At 43.0% G+C, this 19,605-nt stretch overlaps 2 protein-coding genes across 2 annotated transcripts; one reads left to right on the forward strand and one right to left on the reverse strand.

The window, feature by feature from the left end:
- The first annotated feature begins 879 nt into the window (after positions 1-879).
- smcr8b (Smith-Magenis syndrome chromosome region, candidate 8b) lies at positions 880-11,088 on the forward strand. The gene is made up of 6 exons (XM_047579024.1): positions 880-1,910; positions 3,835-4,247; positions 5,040-5,788; positions 6,509-6,931; positions 8,613-9,129; positions 9,730-11,088. The coding sequence occupies exons 1-6, from the start codon at positions 1,725-1,727 to the stop codon at positions 10,172-10,174; spliced, it is 2,733 nt and encodes a 910-aa protein (XP_047434980.1). The 5' UTR covers positions 880-1,724; the 3' UTR covers positions 10,175-11,088.
- Positions 11,068-18,971, reverse strand: zgc:112980 (uncharacterized protein LOC503706 homolog). The gene is made up of 21 exons (XM_047579025.1): positions 18,857-18,971; positions 18,392-18,503; positions 18,196-18,304; positions 18,021-18,114; positions 17,702-17,852; positions 17,464-17,581; positions 16,492-16,617; positions 16,342-16,404; positions 16,118-16,240; positions 15,858-16,013; positions 15,692-15,745; positions 14,881-15,107; positions 14,698-14,777; positions 13,636-13,713; positions 13,434-13,511; positions 13,243-13,347; positions 12,637-12,739; positions 11,966-12,020; positions 11,787-11,830; positions 11,416-11,458; positions 11,068-11,330 (listed from the first exon to the last, which is right to left on the reverse strand). Exons 2-19 carry the CDS (start codon positions 18,495-18,497, stop codon positions 11,806-11,808), a joined length of 1,851 nt encoding a protein of 616 aa, XP_047434981.1. The 5' UTR covers positions 18,498-18,503; positions 18,857-18,971; the 3' UTR covers positions 11,068-11,330; positions 11,416-11,458; positions 11,787-11,805.
- Between the last annotated feature and the right edge of the window lie 634 nt (positions 18,972-19,605).

Below are 19,605 nucleotides of genomic sequence, written 5' to 3' on the forward strand. Positions count from 1 at the left end.
GGAACTGACGGGGCTTCAGTCAGGTTGAGCTACTGTAGAAAACTCAAGTCCAAAACTGTTACGTAATTTCTTGTTGTTTTGACCTGGTTTGACCTTCTATACTTTAGTCCATCAGTGATGAGCACGACGTCACATTGGAACGAAGTGAGGTTTTAAATAGAGGCAGCACCTCCTAATAAAGGTAAACTTTTGCAGTAAGACTTAGACTTTAGTGATCCACAAGGGAAATTAATTGATCCATAAAGGAAGTTCTGTAGTGTTCACTATGGCAGCAGAGCTGAATCGTTCTGCTGGAGATTGAGCTCCTCTGACTCTCTGATGTTTGGTGTAGCGGATGGGATGGATCGTCCATAATGGAGAGCAGTTTATCCAACGGCCTCCTGTCCCTCACTGAGACAAATGACTCCCAACTCCCTACCGATCACTTGTCCAGCCTTTCGGATCAATTTGTCGATCCACGATCAGTGCAGAAATTGTACTGCTCCTTCATCAAGAGTAAACTCACATTCCTATACTCCATAATAATAAACTTACTGTGGACTAAAGTGCCTTTTTGAACACCATAGGTTTTTGCCAGTTTCGCACTCTGATCTATATATTGTATACAATGTAATTTAGACTATCACCAGTTGGTTTATTCTATGTTACTTATTTTAAAATAGCCCTTAATTGTCCCCTGGAGACAAAAAATAAAAAATAAAAATCTGAATTTTTCTGCCTTTTCTCCTTTACAATCCACAGGGAAATCTGCTACTTTTTAAACTACACTTATTTGAGTATTATTGTAGATTTATTATTTCAGATTAGGAAGATCTTGCAGATTCACCCTATAATCCATTTAGCTTCAAGTAGACTAAGTAAGTAAACTTTATTTATAGAGCACCTTTCATAGATAGTAAACCACAACGGGTTTCACAAGAATTTAGTAAAACGACAGAATGTTGCACAAAATAATAAAACAAAAGTAAAAACAAAGCACATTCAATACAGTTAAGACAAAAAACATATATAACGACAAATATAATTATAAACGTCTGATCGGTGCCTGCAGTACAACCCTCGGGGTTTTATTGCTGCACGTGAGTGTTATCTATATATATATAGCACAGGTGACCGGAAGAGTTCATTACTGTTTTCTGACTCGCCTCTGAACTGGACGTCCAGACCGGTCTCTGTCGGTCTTGCAGCATGTGTCTGTCACATGGCTAAATATGGGATTACGAGCCTCGGGTTGTCAAAATACGCCAAGCAAAAAAAAAATAAAAAATGTTTAGCCCGAAGGACAGTTTACTTCTTGCCAGAAAGCGGAACTCAAATCCCGGGACAAAGTTCGCCTAACCGCGTGACCGAAGCCGCCTCCAGGGAACTTTCGTTTCTCCTTTAACTTTTCTCGGATTTCTGTTCCTGAAAACTCCGCTCGTTTTACTGCCGCTGTTGAAAGGAAGCGAGTGGGATCTACCCCGAAGTTTAGTTCAGCTCTTTGTGACTATATCGTTTAATGGCTGCGGACAGCTGCGCAACAAGTGTTTAACTCTCGGGGGTCGTCGTCGCTGCTGTTGTTGTTGTTGTCGTCGTCGCCTTCGGGTGAACAGCTGACTCACCCACTGAAGGCCGGGCAGCACCGGGACATGGCGCAGTGTGACCCCGAAGTCCGATCCGCCCGCTGAGAAGATCCAAAGCTGACATGTCCTCCATGGGTTGAGACTCCACCACGCCGGGAGAAGATGATCGGGTCCCCGGACCTGCTGGCCTTCACCGGCACCGAGGGCTTCGGAGAAAGAGAGGATGTCCGGGTGGCTCAGGGTCTACCCGAGGACCTCTCTGTCCCCCTGTTGCCTTCATGTCACCCCTGGACCACATCAGCCCAGTTCAACAGAGACTTCATACTGGTGGCTGAATTCTCTGAGCAGGTGTGTGTGTGTGTTTTAAATTTTTTATTTATTTACCTAACAGTAAACTTAAAATTAAAAATAAAATGACCATTGTACATTTCCTCATTAATGTGGCATATGTGTAAAAAAAAAAAAAAAACACCTCAGCGGCCGATGCCTTTTCCTCACGTTCATGTCCAGATATTAGAAAAATAGAAATAATTTTACTACATGGCACAACACATATACGCCGCGCAGTGAGACCCTGTCTCATGGAGTCATATTCCTGCAGTGCAGCCATAATATTTTGACTAAACCACATTCCCCACATGTGATAAGCTCTACGCGTTTTCTTCTATTCACAAACTTCTTCGGTTTGATGCCTCGATGCTCTAACAATGCGCCAAAGAAGGACGTAAAACCCAAGGAATCTCACATCTTAATTATTTTAAGCACACGTCTGTAGTTTTGTCCGTGAACGCCGCTGGTGGTGCAACAAATAGTTTTATTGAGGAAGTCACTGTGAGATTACCATCTGTTTTTCAACACACACGCAGGCACATCAAAACACGTATCACAAATATGTGTTGTGACTAATGTAAGTGAGTACATTAGCAACGACACCCCAAAAGACAGACACACGAAAATGGTTTAGGAACAACTAGAACAAAAAACATGAAAAACAGCACAAGGTGTTGACCTACACAATATTAGGAAGGTGGTCATAATGTTATGCCTGATTAGGATTATAAATGCGTATGCTGATTCATTTGACTCAACATTCAAAGATGTAGCATGTCAAATTCTCTCATTAAAAGGTCTAAAAATAGCTAAATGAAATTAACTTTGTTATCGCCAATGTTTCTAATAAGGTTGAAGCTCAAAGACATTTAATGTTATTCACTGTAATGGCAACTTTGTGTTTTGGTCCAATGTCAGTGGTTCCCTCTAGTCGTTATAATATTCTTTAAAACAAATGCACACAACATTATTTTTAGCTATTCTCAGTGGAATTGATTTGTCCAGGAATAACCAGATACATGAGGCTTCATTTCTAATATTTCTAATATTGTAGCATCTTCATGTAAATAAACTCTTTCAATGTGAAATAGCCCATTACAACAGCTCCAATTCAAAAGTAACTGGACACCAAAACAAAAGAATATGACCTCACCATTTTGCATGAAGTGTTATATTGACTGATCGTATTTCCTGGTACTGATGTAGCTGCAGCTTCCACTGAGTGTTTTATAATTTTACTGTTTCTGAAGGGAGCACATCTGATAAATACACTGAGCCAACAAATATGTTTACGCACTCTTATCGCATGTGTACAAATGAATTTTAAGATGAAAACTTACCAGAAGTTTGTTGCTTAACAAAGCTTTAATATGACTAAATTTTATCCACATTGTTCATCTAGAAAATAGCAGATAGTAAAAAGAAATGTCTTGAGCTTACAAAGGTCCTAAGGCGAATTTGTCACATTGGGGGAAAAATACATAAAATCTGTTGTTATTAGTTGTTTTATTTCAAAAAATGAATGCGGCTGAATTGGACTGTGTCTCTTAGGGATGGGTATTGGCAAGGACTTCACGATACGATATGTATCGCGATACTTGAGTCACAGTGTGATACATTATTGCGATATTATGATATCACAAAATTCTATGTAGTTCACTCAGAAATTTTAAATGCAGCTTAAAATTCACGCAGTATATAGAGTATGTACATCACATAATAGTAATAATTCATTGGACAAATTGAGTCAAAAACAATATTAATCCAAATGATCCATTTCCAATTTATTGCACTTGCAGAGAAAAGGTAGAGGTGCAGAAGTCATTCAAGATAGGCCCAAAACATAACTTTTTCTTTCAAAATCAATATTGTATCAGAAGAAATCTTGATGTTTTCTCCCACTCGTAGTGTCTCTATAAACCTCTTTGCTCTGTGCGTCCAGGTGGGTCCGAAGCCTGTGTTGACGATACCTGACGACCCCAGAGTCATCGGCTCCTTCGACCTCAACCACTTCTCTGTTCGCATCATGTCTGTGGACTACCAGGCGTCCGGCCCCGGCCACACCCCTCCCTCCACATCTGGCCCCCGGCTCAATTTCAGCGAGGACTCCAAAGTCATCCTGGGAGACTCGGCGGAGGACGCCTTTGCGTACGTCCACCACGTGACCCTGTACGACCTGGAGGCCCGGGGGATGGTGCGTCCGTTCTGCATGGCCTATGTCTGCTCGGATCAGGCCAAGCTGATGGAGAACTTTTCCGAACTGTCGACGCGCTTCTCCCAGGCGTCGGACAGCCTCAAGACGGGAAACAGACAAGCGTTTTCCATGGAGCTGCAGAGGAAATTACAAGAGCTTGAGTAAGATCAATATTTAGTAACCGCATCCGCACCAGGCAGAAAGAATTTGGACAGTTTGCTCTTCAGGCTCTGAGCTTCCATTTGAAATAAAGAGATCTGAGACTAATTTTAAGATTCAGGAGTAAATTGGACGTTTGACTCCTCTGAACTTTCCCCAGGGTCTAGGAAACCTTTGGAGATATTCGGTGCGTTTCCACAGCAGGAGCTTTGATCTAAATTTAGTTTAAAGAAACTAATTTTACTCTGCAAGAACTCTCAGTTTAGAGAGCAGCGTTTATTTAGAATGTAAAGAGACTTCAGGGGTTGAACTTTTACACATTTTGTTTCACTATCGTGGCTCACTGGGACTTTAATAATACACCTGTGCCAAGTAAAAATGGCTAACTGTGGTGTCATTTCTCAGTCTGTATATCCTCACTTCGTCTCCTCACATCTTCCTCCCTCTTATCTGAGACAGAAGGACATGACATTCATGCAGCCGTGTGTCTCTTATGTACATCAGTGATAGCTCCTGCAGCGAGCCTCCTCTCTCATCAGCATGATTAGTCAGATGATCTTTGCCGTGATGATTTAATTAAAAATGAAGGCATATGGCGCTTTGTTTTCCTCATATCTATAAACAGAGCAAAGACCGTAAACTTTGGTCATGTGCCCCTAGTCGAAATTGGCAGATGACAAAGTGACTATGTGGTTGTGTTCATGTTGTCTTATCATATCGTGATGAGTTTAAACGTATGGCGCCGCAGATGTCATCCCTGTCTGGTTGTTTGACTTTGACTTCCTCCGTTTCAGGTACAGACGCTTGACTCTGCTCCAGGACGCAGAACATCAGAGGACTCCAAATGGGCTCCCAGACGTCGAAGAAAAAGACGACGAGCTCGAAGCCGTGGAGCACTCGATCTCTACTCACAGAGACCTCCTCCGCCAGATCACGTCCTACCCAAACAGGAAGCTCAAAGAGCCCGACTTCCTGCCCTACGACCCGGCCGACTCCCTCACTGATCCGATGTCGCTGCAGCCTCCTGAGCCCTGCGCCTCCTTCTCCACCTTCACCTCCTGCAGGTCTGAGCTGAAGTCGCTCCAGGAGCTTTGCAACTCCTACTTCTTGTCCCTGATGAAGGAGCAGCTGGCGGACACAGAGCGGCGTCTGCGCGGCGACAAGAGCGCCCTGCGAACTACGCGTCTCGTATGCTCGCTGTCCCGGAGGCTGAAGCTCACCGGCTTCCTGTTTGAGCCGTGGAGCCCAGAGGACGTGGAGGAGGACGAAAGGGAGAGCGATGAGGTGGAGCTGCAGGGAACCGCAGGCGCAAAGAGGGGTGACGACACGTCGCAGTCGCAACCGCTGAGCCTGGAGTCGTTCTACTCCTGCGTGGAAGAGATCCCCATAAAACTGGAGGCGCGAGAAGCCGGGACGGTGACCCCTGACCCCAGCGCTGCAGCAGAGATGACGGGGAGTGTGAGCAGCGGAGACAGCATTGAAGTGCTCGGGACTGAGAAGTCTTATCGGACACAGCATGTTGTTACCGGATCTGACAGCAGAGGTACGTCACACGAACTGACAGCTGCGTAAAAGATCGGCAGTCAGTTACAGATTTAGGACACAAATAGGAGAGAATCATCTCTGAACAAGCAAATCAACCGACTTCAGACATTTAGTGTAACTTTGATACAAATTCTGATTAACCACAGTAATCAATTAATCATTTTAAGTCATAGGTCTTCAGCAGGGCCCCCCTAGGGGAACCGTTGAGGTACTGCAGGGGGATCGCAAAGTGTTAGTTGATTAGACATTTTTTATACACTTTCCCCCAGAAATTTCCGGCACGCTACTGTTGCACATGTTTGAAATAAAAAAATTCTGTTGGACCTGTGTGTTATTTGAATAGCTTAATATTGAATGCAAAATAATAATAACAATGTATATTTATAAATAGCACTAGGCCGAGTTTAATATAGAACTCATATAGTAGGTAGGGGGTCCCTACTTAATCTCTCCATCAGTTTGGGGTCTTTGACCTGAAAAACATTGAAGATCCCTGATTTAAGTAATTTATCCGATACAAATGACAAACATTAAATGGTTCCAGCTTGTTAAATGTAGCCATTTTCAGCTTTTCTTAGATGTATGTCATTATTAAATAAAACAGAAACTGTTTGACGACTTTTCCGTCTACGTGAAGTTGTGATACGAGTTTCTCTACTGGACATTTAGTCTGTTAAATACTGAACTTGACCAGCTGACACTCCTGCTTCCTCCACAGACGCGGCGGTCGGTGTGACAGACGCTGTTGTCAGACGCGCAGGAGCAGACGTGGGCGTCAAGCGCGTGCAAGCGTGCGCCAGACGGGCCAACAGCGAAGACAGCATCGAAGTGCTCAGCACCACAGAGTCCATATTTCCCGATGACCTCACCGCTATCACGGAGGAGGAGGCAGAACCTCTGACTAACGGGGTCGACAACGAGGAGGAGCCACGGACGGGTGGAGAGGAGAGCACAGTGAAGGCAGCTACCGTAGTAAATGAGAATGATGAGCCTGGACAGGAAGATGAAGATGGTGCTGACAGAGAAGAGTGTGCGGTGAAATTGACAGATAATGCTGGTGTCGTGATCAAAGCAGAGCTGGACGCTATGAATCACGTCCATGAAGACGGAGATGCACAGAAGACGTCCAAACTCTGGAAAGGTAATGCATCTACTGTAGTTTTTGTGGATCCCTGTTTACAGTCCGAAGAAATCCTCTGTTATTCTGGGTCATTGAGTGTAGACGTATGGGGAAAATGCCAATTTCACCCATTTAATATTATCTAGTAAATTGTGGCTAAATTGAAGTGGTTTCAAAGCTTTCTGAAGCAATGGTACATTTAGTCACTCAAAACCTGTTTGGAAGAAATGATTGTTGTTGAGCTCAATCTTAAAATGTGAAAAATAAGCAGTATTTTAAAAAGCTGTCTCAGCGGAGCCGCCTCTGTGAGTCGTAATGTTATTTTGTCAGATCACAGGAGGAAATGAAATTATGTTTGGCCTTCAACTTGGTGCACAGTGAAACATTTTGACAGACTTCCTGCCAGCACAAATTATACTGTAGAGAGAAAAAAAAAATTTTATCATGCGGAAAATAATTTCAGAATTGAGTGAACGACAATCACACCGCATGTCCTGTACTGATATAAATATATCTAAATACAACTCATTAGGAGAATAGGCTGAGCAGAAAACCCACAGTCAGCTCTGCAAAACAAACAGATGTTCTCCATTTCATGTTTTTGGTTTTAGTTGTGGGTAGAAGAATTTTTAGCTGTGTAATGGGTTTACAGTGGTGTGAGAGTGTGCCGTAGATGCCTATAGTGCAAAACACACACTACTTATCGTACAGATAGTTGTGCAAATATTTTATTGTAGGAAGGTTTCCAGCAGCTGTTGTAGTATATCGAAAAGCCTTGTTTCCCACCACAAAGTGTCAGTCTAATAAAGTTGTTACAAATTGTTGTTACCTGCAGTGGTAGCAGGGTTTCTCTATATACAATAGTATTTTATTGTAAAACTAAAAGTCATTGTATTTTTGCCTAGAATGAGCTCTTCATAGAGTACAGGCCCTCTTCTTTTGACAATTAGTTGCAATGCACAATCTCAACACTAGATGTCAGTAAATCCTTTTTAAACGAGGTGTGAGCTTCACGCCTTAGAGCAGATCTCAGGAGGAGTAATCAATGAATAAACCTCCTGAGACCCCAGCGTTAGTTTGATATGCATTTTCAATTTCTCCATGTTATTTGGGATTAGTAGAACCTAAGAAGTATAACAATTAAGCATCACCTTTAACAAGAAGTAGTTTTTTGAAAAAAAAAAAAAGTCCTCATGTGGACACAGGGCTTATTTCGTTATATAAAACAATAAGGTCACCTGTGTGTACCAAATTATAAAACTATTTATTTCAAATCCTGAACACTGCTGAGCAAAAACAGGATTTCAAACAATGTCTTTAAACAAGTACTTACTAATTAGTGATGTTGTAGCTTGTTACTATTGACATAATTTGTTAAATTTATGAGTGGAACATGTGATTGTTCCAGTCATAGAATATACAAGTTTTGGTTCTTGTCCACTTTTGTCCCGTGATGTGCTGCACAATGAATCAGGCCGCCGTCATGTTCTTACCTTGTATGTTTTGACCCTTTGCTACCACTAGGTGGCAGACTAAAGTGACCACTTATGAGGACAACCGGTTTAAATGAAGCAGAAGAAGCTGCCACAAATCTGAAACTTAACGTCCTCATATGAGGACACGGGGTCTCAGGATGTTAAAGGTGGACTCCAGTTATCAGTTTTACTGCAAGTAACAAGTAAATCCTGTTTTTTCTACACAGCCGTATTAAAAATCGAGGTGACGCCTCCCTCGCCTGAAGTCCATCAGGAGGTGCGGCCTGGGACTGACCTCCATGTGAACTATGTCCATGCTGTTTCCCTGTCGGATGTGGACCACTGGTCTCCCCCCGGCCCTCCTCTGAGACTGCTGAGCATCGACGAGGCGTCTGACTGCACCAGCTTTACCGGCTACTCAGAGCCGCCCTCTCCCACCCAAAACTTCAAAAGCAGCCCCTGCCTGAAGAAGAAGACGACGACGACGACGAGACGAAAGGCTGGACTGAGAGCCCTGAGGTTCATCAAGCAGCACTCGTTCTCCCAGCATGCCGTGTTTTGTCTCCTGAGCGGCCGACCGCTGGTCGTCATCGGCGGAGACGAGACTCTGTTGAGGAAACTGGTGGACGCCCTGAGCCTCTTCCTACCTGCTCCAGGTCCTGGTGGAGGAGCTGTGATGCCGTGTTTGACCAGGCCCCTTCTGTTCACCGACCTGCTCACCTGGAGACTGATAGGAATACACAGGTGAGATGATTACCGATCGTCGTCCTTTCTCAGTGTTTTTTTTTTTCCTCAGCTTGAGCTGTAAGCCCTTTGTGAACTCTTCCTGTACATTGGCTCCGTTTGCATGGAGCTGATACTATTTATTTATATGTTGGCGTAATTCTTGATCATTCATTCACAGATTTACAGTATTTAGTCAGTGTCATATCTTGCAAAGTAATTTTAAAGGAACATGGAGTTTACACACCACCTTAACAGCCTTGTAGCCGTAAGATTTTTTATTTTATATTTTTAAGTCCACATTCGGTCTACAGTTGTGAATTTCTCTGGGACTCTGTAATGCTCTTCTAGCTGTTCAGGCTCATCTGCTAAAGATGATTTCAGAGGAAAACTAACTGCACTTTTGCTTGGTTGATGCACTGTATTTTTCACAGCCTTCAGAGTACAGTTTCATCCACAAGGCTGTGCTCTCTGTTGTAAATGTAGAATTAGCCTAATTTACCAAGCAAATTAACGAATGCAGCTTTAAATTTTACTTTTTTCCCCCCTCCCATTTTGACTCTAAATTTCAAATCAAGTTGAGTCTCATCCGTGTCCTGTTGTACTTTCCTTCTCCGCCAGGTCGTCCTCCATTTCTTCGGCCGCCGTCCTCCACTCTCTGACTCGCTACAGCCGCTACCTGTCTCTCCTGGACCTGGACCAGAGGACGCTGCGGAGCCCGTCGTACTCGGGTTCTCTCATCGGCAGAATGACCGACGCTCACTCGGGGTTCCGGCGGGGCGTCACCTACCTGCTGCACCTGGAGAGCTGCCTGACGGCCCTGACCAGCCAGGTGCTGCTGTACATGTTCACAGCCGCGTTCCGACGCCCGCGCGCCGCCGGGGCGAAGGGCGGCACGGAGGAGGACCCGCAGTGCACGGGGGGACCGTGCAGCAGCGAAAGCGATTTGAGAGTGATGCACTTCCTGTCGGACCTCATCACGCAGCGCCACGCGGGTCGTGGACCCCCGGTTTTAGGATTCTCTTACAGCTTAGTGCATCTCCACAGAAACACATATGCAGCATAAGAGTTTAAAAAAAAAAAAAAAAAAAAACACTGGTTGAACAAAAATTCAAATATTATGAAACACACTGATTAGTTTCATCTCACCTGCTGCTGTGAACAAATGTTAAGTAGCGATGACGTGGGTCGCATATTTCAAAATACTGTACGTTAAGTGCCTTACAAGCACTGAACACTTTTACATGCTGGCTCTCTCATGTAGCTGTAATATGTTTTAAAATGTTGGTTTGTCACTGATCAAATGTGAATTCAAGATAATTACGACACACGTGAACTGAGTTTTAAGCAGCGACCTCTATAGCGAGTACTGTCGAGTTTTATTCCTCTACACCAAGAGGGACTTTAAGTTCTTCACCTTTTAAAAAGCTGTTGCTCTGTGGTTTTTAGTTTTTAATCGCAGGTCAACTGCAATTTATATTGGGACGCTATTAGTGGAAATAGTGCAGGTCAAACAGCAGACAATGTTTTTTTGTTTTGTTTTTAAAATATATATTTTTCATTTTAATGTAACTAGTAGCACCGATAACACTGAGATTATGGTAAAGGCACTTGTAGAGTTTGATGAGCGCATTGCAAACACTCACACGCACAAAAAAAAAAACCTTGATATCCTGACCAACTACACCTTAAATTTGCTTCAGCTGCTGTGATACTTCGTCACACTATAAATACTGACAGATAATATTTTTTAATAAAGTTTGATCAGCAGCCTAAATCAAACCACGTGATTTGTTGTCACACATTCAATAACTCAGCTTTCAAGGCACCGGCTGCAATCACACAAATGATGAGACAACAACATCTCGTTTCTGTGTCATGCTGTATTTTTCTTATTTTATTTATGCTAATATGAGTCTATTTTACCGTTCGGACGATTACTCTGAAAATAAAGTCATATTTTACAGTTTTGTTCTGCAACCTGAGTAGTAATTTATTTATTTACTAGAACAACATAATTACTGCTTTTTGAACATGTGTTATATTAAAAGAAAAGAAAAAGAGAACAGAGGTAGCTACCGAACACAATCAGTAAAAACAACATTCAGTGAAGAAGCCTTTGCATCGTACTGAAAGCTGCTGATCTGTGAAGGTAGAGTAAAACATCTTTGTGCAGTTGGAAACCGCCCACAGTCCTCGACCCTGGATGTGCAGGCCTCACTCTGTAATCACCAGACAGAAAATGTACAGTAAATACGCTGGAATCACTACAACGCCCTGGTTACACATGAGGTAAAGAAAACTTACATCTTATGTGCAAATGGTGCGAATACTGTGATGGGAGATCAGCCTTAACAGAGAAAAATGCTGTTAGGACAAATCAATTCAAGATCACTTTACTGACCCTCACAAAGAAACAGTTTGGTCCAAGAGTCCCAAGATAACAAAGAACTATAGTGACCAGATATAGACATAGAATAAGACTCAAACTAAAATCATCTTGAAAATAAAATAAAAATGAGATAGTAAGAATTACAGGAAATAATATACAGTCCAATCTACAGTGTACTATTTTCTGTAATTTTTTTCATTGTCTCTGTGGAGCTACATTAAGCCAAAGGGTTTGCTTTCCAAAACAAAAACATGAAGGCTCCGTTGTCCCAAGACGTTGTACTTACAGTGGACTCTTGGCTGGAGTCAAGCTTGATAACCAGGTGACCTCCTGCAGGAAGGACAAACACCAACAATTAAATTCAGTCCAGACCAGCACCACATCAGGAGAGGACTTAAAATAATTCTTTGGTGAAAAATAACTTCAAAAATAAACAGAGAAAGAATCAAGTGAAGTCCGACTCACTGCTCACAGTCCTCTGAAGGAGCGGGTAAGATGTAGGGAAACACATTCTCTCCACCTGACGGACAAAGAGGCGCTTTGTTAACGATGCTGCGGTGTAAACAGCAGCACACGGTAATGAATGGATCAGCTGCAGCAATGAAAAGATGTGTGTGTTTTTAAACAACCTGCTGAGCTCATGATCTACAAAGTCACCGAGTTAAGATTTGAACTTAGTCCAGTGTCAATCAGTCTCCAAACACAGACGTCCTGTGCAAATTCAAATTCACATCTTGTTTTTTTTTTTTTTTTGGTTACTTCTGGGATTTCTACAAATAGAGTCAATTTTTACTTTTTTACATTTTGACATGTTACGCATCATTTACTGACTCATTCATGTTTACATCAGTAAAGTTAGAGCTGATTCACATACTGACCAGTATCAGTTTGTGAATTATCCTCCAGGATGAACAGTCTTATAACATGTATTTTTTAGTAGTAACCCAAGGCTGTTAAATGCGAGAAGTGGTGTAAAAAACATTTCAAGACAATATCAATAGATTCAATAAAACAGAGTTGGTTTATCTCACATGAATGCAATTTCTCAATCACACAATAACCTCAAGTGATCTGGTGTGTGCACTGTTTTACTGTGACAGTGTCGATGATGACTGAGCAGTTCCACGGTAACATACCTGCGTTTTCCACCTCACGTTTGATCTCCTCAGCGAAGGAGTCGTGACGTTCTTTGCTGCTGGACAAACCGTCACACAGCCATTTGAAGGCCCACACATTCTCCTGCAGGACAGAAACGTCACCGAGTTTAAAAACGACAAACGACAACGTTCGTAACGAGTGCACGTTTAGAAGTGTGGTGTGTCGAGACAAACAGACAAAAGAAGAAAACAACACAAACGATGACTGACAGTTTGGTTCATTTTGAATATACTACAAGCTATGAACTTTAATGTTCTGCGTTTTAACATTGATGACCCAGCCAGTGATTTATCCTGTGACAAACTGGCTAAGAAGATCCAGTGAAACCATTTGATGGCTCAGTCTGTATTTAAAGGTAAAGGCAGCAGGAGGGATGTGTTTTTACTCTGAACACACGCATACAGCGCGTGACAAACAAGCGATACACATATCTAAGACATATCTAAGATTTGTCCCATTTACTGGATGTTTACGGTGTCTACGCAATGATTGGTTCAGGTATTTGTCAAACTTTCCCAGAGACAGGCAAATATTATGAAGGCTTATTAGAGAAACCACATCCGAGGAAGAAAGGAGCGTGTTACCTTAAACGTGTTAAGCACAGGTAGCACTGGACTCAGAGGACCACTCAGGATTCTCAGACGTAAAGCTCCTGTTACCAGCAGCAACAAGGCCTGGTCCGGGTACGCCTGGAAACACGACAACACACGCGTATGTCGACAGCTGATTAAAGCGGCCGTGAGTTCAAACTGTGGCCGTGTGAACATAAACCAACCTCCTGAAATGAGCGCGGGATCAGGAGGTTGGCGCTGTGCTCTCCGAGAAGTACAGCATTCACCACGTCCAACGCCTCCTTCGGTGTCCGGTCAGCGAGGTCGGAAAACAGAGGATGATAACGACGTAAATAAATAAAGAGGTGATGATAATAATAATAATAATAATAGCAAAAGAGCTGCTGATACATAATAAACACGTACCTGTAGAAAATGAGGGCTGGGCGCGGGGAGCGAACAGGGTACGTTGACGATGGCGAGTAAACAGGCCCAACAGTGAGACTGAATCAGAGAGGTCACAGACATACGGTCACATCAACAACAAACTAAAATCACAGAGCAACACGCAAACAAATACAGACTGAGTTAAATGTAAGTGGCTGCATCCGTTCTGAAGGAAGCTTGGCTCATTCATTGACAAGGCCGTGTAGAGGTACAGTCACTAATATTTCTGTCTCAGCGTTTTTCTCAGGGCTCAAATATTTTTCTAAGTCTTTCCATCTTGATCGACAAAGTGTCTATTATGAAAGTTGTTCTTTATGGACTTTTTTTTAAGTGGCATTTAAAAAAAACAGCGGATGCTTGATGGGCTAAATATATAGAGGATAAAACTCACTGAAATACTGGACTATAGACAGTCACCGTTTAAAGACTATTAATACGGTCTTAACGGTGCAATGTGAAGGATTTAACTACTTCTCAGCTGACAGTGATCTCACCTGATGCGGGCCACTAGTTGCACTCTAACATTTTTGCAAACACTACAATCAATCTGCATGAGAGGAGATAAAATCCTCCTACCAGCAGTTTGTACCCACCATTTAAAAAAAAAAAAAAAAAAAAGAAAAAAAAGCAGTAGATAGGATTAGCTAGGACATTACAAGGAGCATGAATGTGAATGCCACTGATTGGTTGGTCTCTAGAGTTTATTTATTCTAGATGGTCATGTTACCATGGAGATATGTAAATGTTCAGATTAGATGAAGAACCCTTCACTGACTTGTTTGTTTTGTTACATCCATTTCTCATCTTGCTTCGCTAAACAGATCTAACGTCACTGAATGATTCATACATCAGCTGAAAAGCTGCATGATGCCAAAACTGATTTATGGGCACAAACGCAGACTGTGTTGAAGACCACAAGACTGCAAAAGCCTTTTCAAATCATTTCTGTAAGAAGCCTCTCACGTTACAAGGCGATATAAAGCAGATTTTCTCTCCCATCTACATAAAATAAGGTTTGCACAAGTAGCGTTGTGGACTTACATCAGCGTATACGGCGGGGCAGTTTCTCTGAACCTTGAGAGCAAACCTCACCAGCTCAGTGCTCTTGAGTGGAACGGCATCTACACACGGCAGGAAGTTTGAAATTGATGTTGAAAACGTTTTTTTTTTTTTTTTTTGGCGACTCACGCAGTAAAAACGCATCTTTTAGCATCTCTGTCCGACCTTTAACAGGCTCCCACGCCACGTTAGAGAGGCAGAGCTGTGCCGGCTGAGTGACGACCAGCCTCGGTGCTGTCGCCGTCGTGAAGATCCTGAGATAAAAGACAAAGTGGCGCGGAGACAGGTGGGAGGCGGGAGCTCTCACTGACGGAAAGAGACACGTCAGAGCGGACGTGAAGTCGCCCTCCAAGCACATGAAGTAAGGGATGAGGTCTTGCACCTGCTGGAGGCTACAAGAAAAAAACAAATTAAAACGACGACACAGCTCACATCCGAACACAGAAATGGAACAGGGCACTTTTCTACCAGCTCGTACTCAAAGAGCTTTACAGTCACAATGTCAGTTTCACCCACTCTTTCACACAAGCACATGCGCATTCACACACTAGTGTCGAGCACAGCATGTGGTCCATGTAATCAAATTAAACGCATGTGGAGACTGAGCCTGTCTCTGAGGACAACTGTCCTTCATCTAACAACAGTATTAGAGAACACAAAAGTCTATCACATGTTCCCAGACCCCGAGGCAAAATTCAACAAAGCTGAATCAATAATCAAATTAGATTTTTTCCTACTTGTTTCAGATGTAATTTGCAAGAATTTGCAAGAAAAGGAAGAATTTATTTCTATTCTTTTGCCTTTCAAACAATGACCAGATTTCGGACAACACACAGAACAGTGTCACTGGGAAAAGACAAAAAAAATAAACTTCAAACACCGAGCTACGTAAATGCTAAATAAAATAAAATAAAGAAATAAAGCTAATAAAGCTAAATTAAGCACATTTGTACAGGAGAAAAACTCGTCGACTCACAGTTTGGAGGCATCAGTCTGAACGACTCGTAGATATCGACACAACTCTCTGTACCTGCAGGTAAAAAATAAATAAATAAATAAAACACACGGACATTTCATCATCTCTGCCGCTGTGTGCATGTGTGTCTCCAGCAGGAAAGGTGACAGGCTGCACATGTGTGAACCTGCGCTGCCGCTGCAGTAGATCCATCCTGTGGAGGATCACGGTGAAGGATTCAGTCAGGACGTCCTTCTTCTTCCTCTCCTTACGGACGCCCGACACGTTCTGGCCCTTCAGCACAGACACCAGCAGGACGTCGTTCCAGGGACGAACAAACAGGCTGGGGGACATGAAGACAGAGTTATTTTCATGGAGCATTAAAAAAAAAAAAAAAAAAAAAAAAGGTTTTATGTGCAAACTCACAAGGAAAGACCTCAAACTCACCTGTTTCTCATGTTCTTCAGGTCACTGGGAAAATGTAATTTCTTGTAAAAATTCTGAAGTTTGTTGATGAACTCTGGAGTAAAATCCATCGTGAGCATCAGTCTCTGCACTGATGCTATTACTCTGGAAAAACCCGCAACACACACACACACACACGTAAAAGAAAACCGTAAATATTCTAATTAATTAGACACTGCACCAGGTGAGACTCGGTGTGCGTTTACCTCTGCAGTAACAATATTTTAGCCTGAGCAGGATCAGCGATGGGAGACTGTAAGATGAAATTGCTGTAGAAAACGAAATGAAGCAGAAAATTAACAGAACGTTGAAAACTCCAGAAAACAATCTAGCAGTGGAAGCGCTGCTCTGCGTACCCCGACACTTGGAAATGTCTGATGAAGTCCTCTGCTGCTCCCAGATTCAAGACGGCTGCAGCTCTGCTGTCCTGTTTGTCCGCTTTGTTCAGAAAGGATGAAACGAACTCGTACACTGGTGTGTAACTGGAAAGAGGAAAAAACCGCAATGCCCGAATCGATTTAATTTCCATTACTCAAATCAACATACATAAAAATCATTGGTTATTCGCTGACAGCTGAGACAACCGAAGCTGATGGGTTTGGAGATCGATGCTACTCCAGCCAATCAAATCCCTCTACAGCAGCTTCACATTAAAAGCACTTAACTGGAGAGTAGAAAGAGGGCTTTTATAATGAGGTGTTCACAGTAAACGTAAAGTGCTTCGTCAGTGAGCTTCGCTGAATTACAGCAACCAAAATGAGCTGTTGAATAGCTGCAGGCAACAAGCTGCACACATCCAGCTTCTCAGAGAGGCATCTAAACCCTGTAGTTGATGTGGTCGTTCCTGTTCCTCAGTGAAGGAGCCTCGTCCACTAGCTCTGAGGGTATCCATCAAGAGTGCAGAGGCAGCACTGTCAAATATTCTTACACAGTTTTAGCTGGAAGCTGGAGCTCGTGTGTTCGTGTGTAGCTGTAGCGTGACGCATAGTGAAGACAGCAAGAGAGACATGTCCAGCACGGAAAAAAAAAACTGTCTGTCTAAAGGAAGTTGGATTTGGTCAACCAGCCTGTTGAGACATACGCGGTGACACTGAAGCTTCAGTAGTTGGATCACAATCACCTTGTTATCATATAACCACAGACTGCGTGAAGTCGAGTTGCGGGTTTTCGGAGAAAAAAAAGACGGCGAAACGCCCGACCACAACCCTCGACGACATCGGCTGCCTGCTTCACGAACATTAAACTGTCTCGCAATTTCTGGTTGGGCACTTTTTGAGGATGAGATCTTTTTGTGACTGTCTATTTCAAAAGAAATTTAAAGGACTCACTCATAAATAAGGCCTTGCACGTTCTCCTGGGTCACACCATACTCCTGTAGCGTCCTGCCTTTCGTAAAGGATATAAACTTCACAGAGAGCTCTTGTCTGAAGCTCTGCAGCATGGCCTCTGGACGAGGAGGAAGAGCACGCACAAAAAAAAAATAAAAAAAATAGACAGACACGTAACTACGGGCATGTAACAGGCGGTTCATTCTGAATTTTCTGGGCGTGAATGTGATCTCCGTACCTGCTTGTCGAAGGTGTGAATCTATCTCCAAAAGCGTGAGGTTAAACGCAGCCAGTCCTCCCAGCAGCAAGTTGTTTCTGATGTTGCTCCAGAAGCCACTCCTCTTGTGGCTGTTGCAGTGACACACTCCGCTGCAGGTCCAAACTACACACTGAAAATCACCATCAGTCACAAAAGTCAGTCATCTAAATTATCATCAGCTCATTTTCTATTGAATCTTCAGCACCGACAGGATGTAAGCTCCTTTTACTCTGATCAGTGAGGCCTGAAGTGTGTGACGGGGCTGTGCATACACAATTTAGACTAAATCAACACGTACCGATGATGCCAGCTTGTCGCAGATGTAGCAAAAGCACTGATCACAGATGAGCTGGTTACTGGCCACCGGAGAAGCAGTCTCGCGATCTGTAGCCCTGAGCAGGACAGAGGAGAAGCTGTGTGCTCGTCTGAAGCTGCTGGACGGCGTTAAAGAGCACCCACTGGTGTGTACTCACATAAATGGATGTATGGGACAGTCGTAGCGCGCGTGAGGCAGCACCTCAGCGCTGCGGGAGTAGGTAACGACCAGGTCTTCATCCAGGCAACTTTGAGACAACGCACAGTCTGAAACACAAAAGGAAGAGCAGCGGGTGATGTTTTAGGACGCCAGCTACCCTCACACAGAGCTGAAGTAGAAAATATTATAAATACCAGCTTTCTTCACTTCCTCCTCCTCCTCCAGGATGAGGCAGGACAGGTCGTCGTCACAGTCGTCGTCATCATCGCTGAGGATGATTACTTCTCCGCTGTCCGCCATGTCTCCCTTAAGAAAAGGTTGGCACAAAACAAACAAACAAACAAAAAAACACACAGAGACAAAACGAGACTACAATCACCTCACAGAAGCAGACATGAAACAGGATTTTCTTCCTCTCCAACGCATTATACGTCAGTGCGAATGAATCTTAAAGGGTATTTGGAAGAAATACAACAGTGACTTGGTCTCCCCTAGTAACTACCAGCCCCCAAAAAGCGACATCACATTTCTTGTGTAAAAGAAACCAGCTAACCTTTATTCATAGCACAAAGTATACGATGTAGATAAGTAGATATAGTAACGTGAATCGGTTAAAATACATTTAAATAAATACGTATTAAATTGTGTCCAAGCCCTACCTTCCAGCTGACGATCGGAGATTCTCGCGCCTGCGGTATTGAAATTTCTCCGTCACCGGAAGTGATGGAAATTCTTCTTCTTCTACTACTACTTTTCCTAGTTCTTCAACGAGTTCTACCTTTTTTTCTCTTTTTTTTCTTCTTCGTTGCTTTTTTACGGCGCGTTACTGCCACCTGCTGAGTTGGAGGCCAAATCACTGTTTCGAAACTAAACCTAAATTTGACTATATATATATATATATAAATAAATAAATGAATAAAGAGATACTTTTCATACTTTTTAATCTTCAGGTTTTGGATCAGTCATAATGCCCACATGAAGTCATTGGTATTAAAGTTGTCAAGATGTAAGTCTTTTTATAATTTGTCTATGGAAAAGATTGAACTGATTGACACATGAGCGGTTTGAATTGCTTCAAATGTGGTGGCTACTTGATGACATAATGCAATGGTAGGAACGGAGGTTTTAAATATAGGCTATCTGATGATGGCCTTAAACATCCTCTCTCATTCAGAGGACAAAGGGCTCCCAGTGACCATGAGGAAGGAGTGAAGCCTGGATCTCTGCAGCCTCACTTCTGAGATGGAAGCTCAAGGCACGTCTCAACACCACTGACCAGAGGCCTTGGACACAGGCCGAACTAACACCATGTGCATAATTCACAGTTGTGTAGTTCAAAGCAGGCATTTTAGAAAGCTGGAAAGAAGTTGGCATTCCACTAATTCTGAAGAAGCCCACATAGCCTGGA

This window comes from Mugil cephalus, chromosome 2 (genome assembly GCF_022458985.1).
Source record: "Mugil cephalus isolate CIBA_MC_2020 chromosome 2, CIBA_Mcephalus_1.1, whole genome shotgun sequence".
NCBI classification, from domain to species: domain Eukaryota; kingdom Metazoa; phylum Chordata; class Actinopteri; order Mugiliformes; family Mugilidae; genus Mugil; species Mugil cephalus.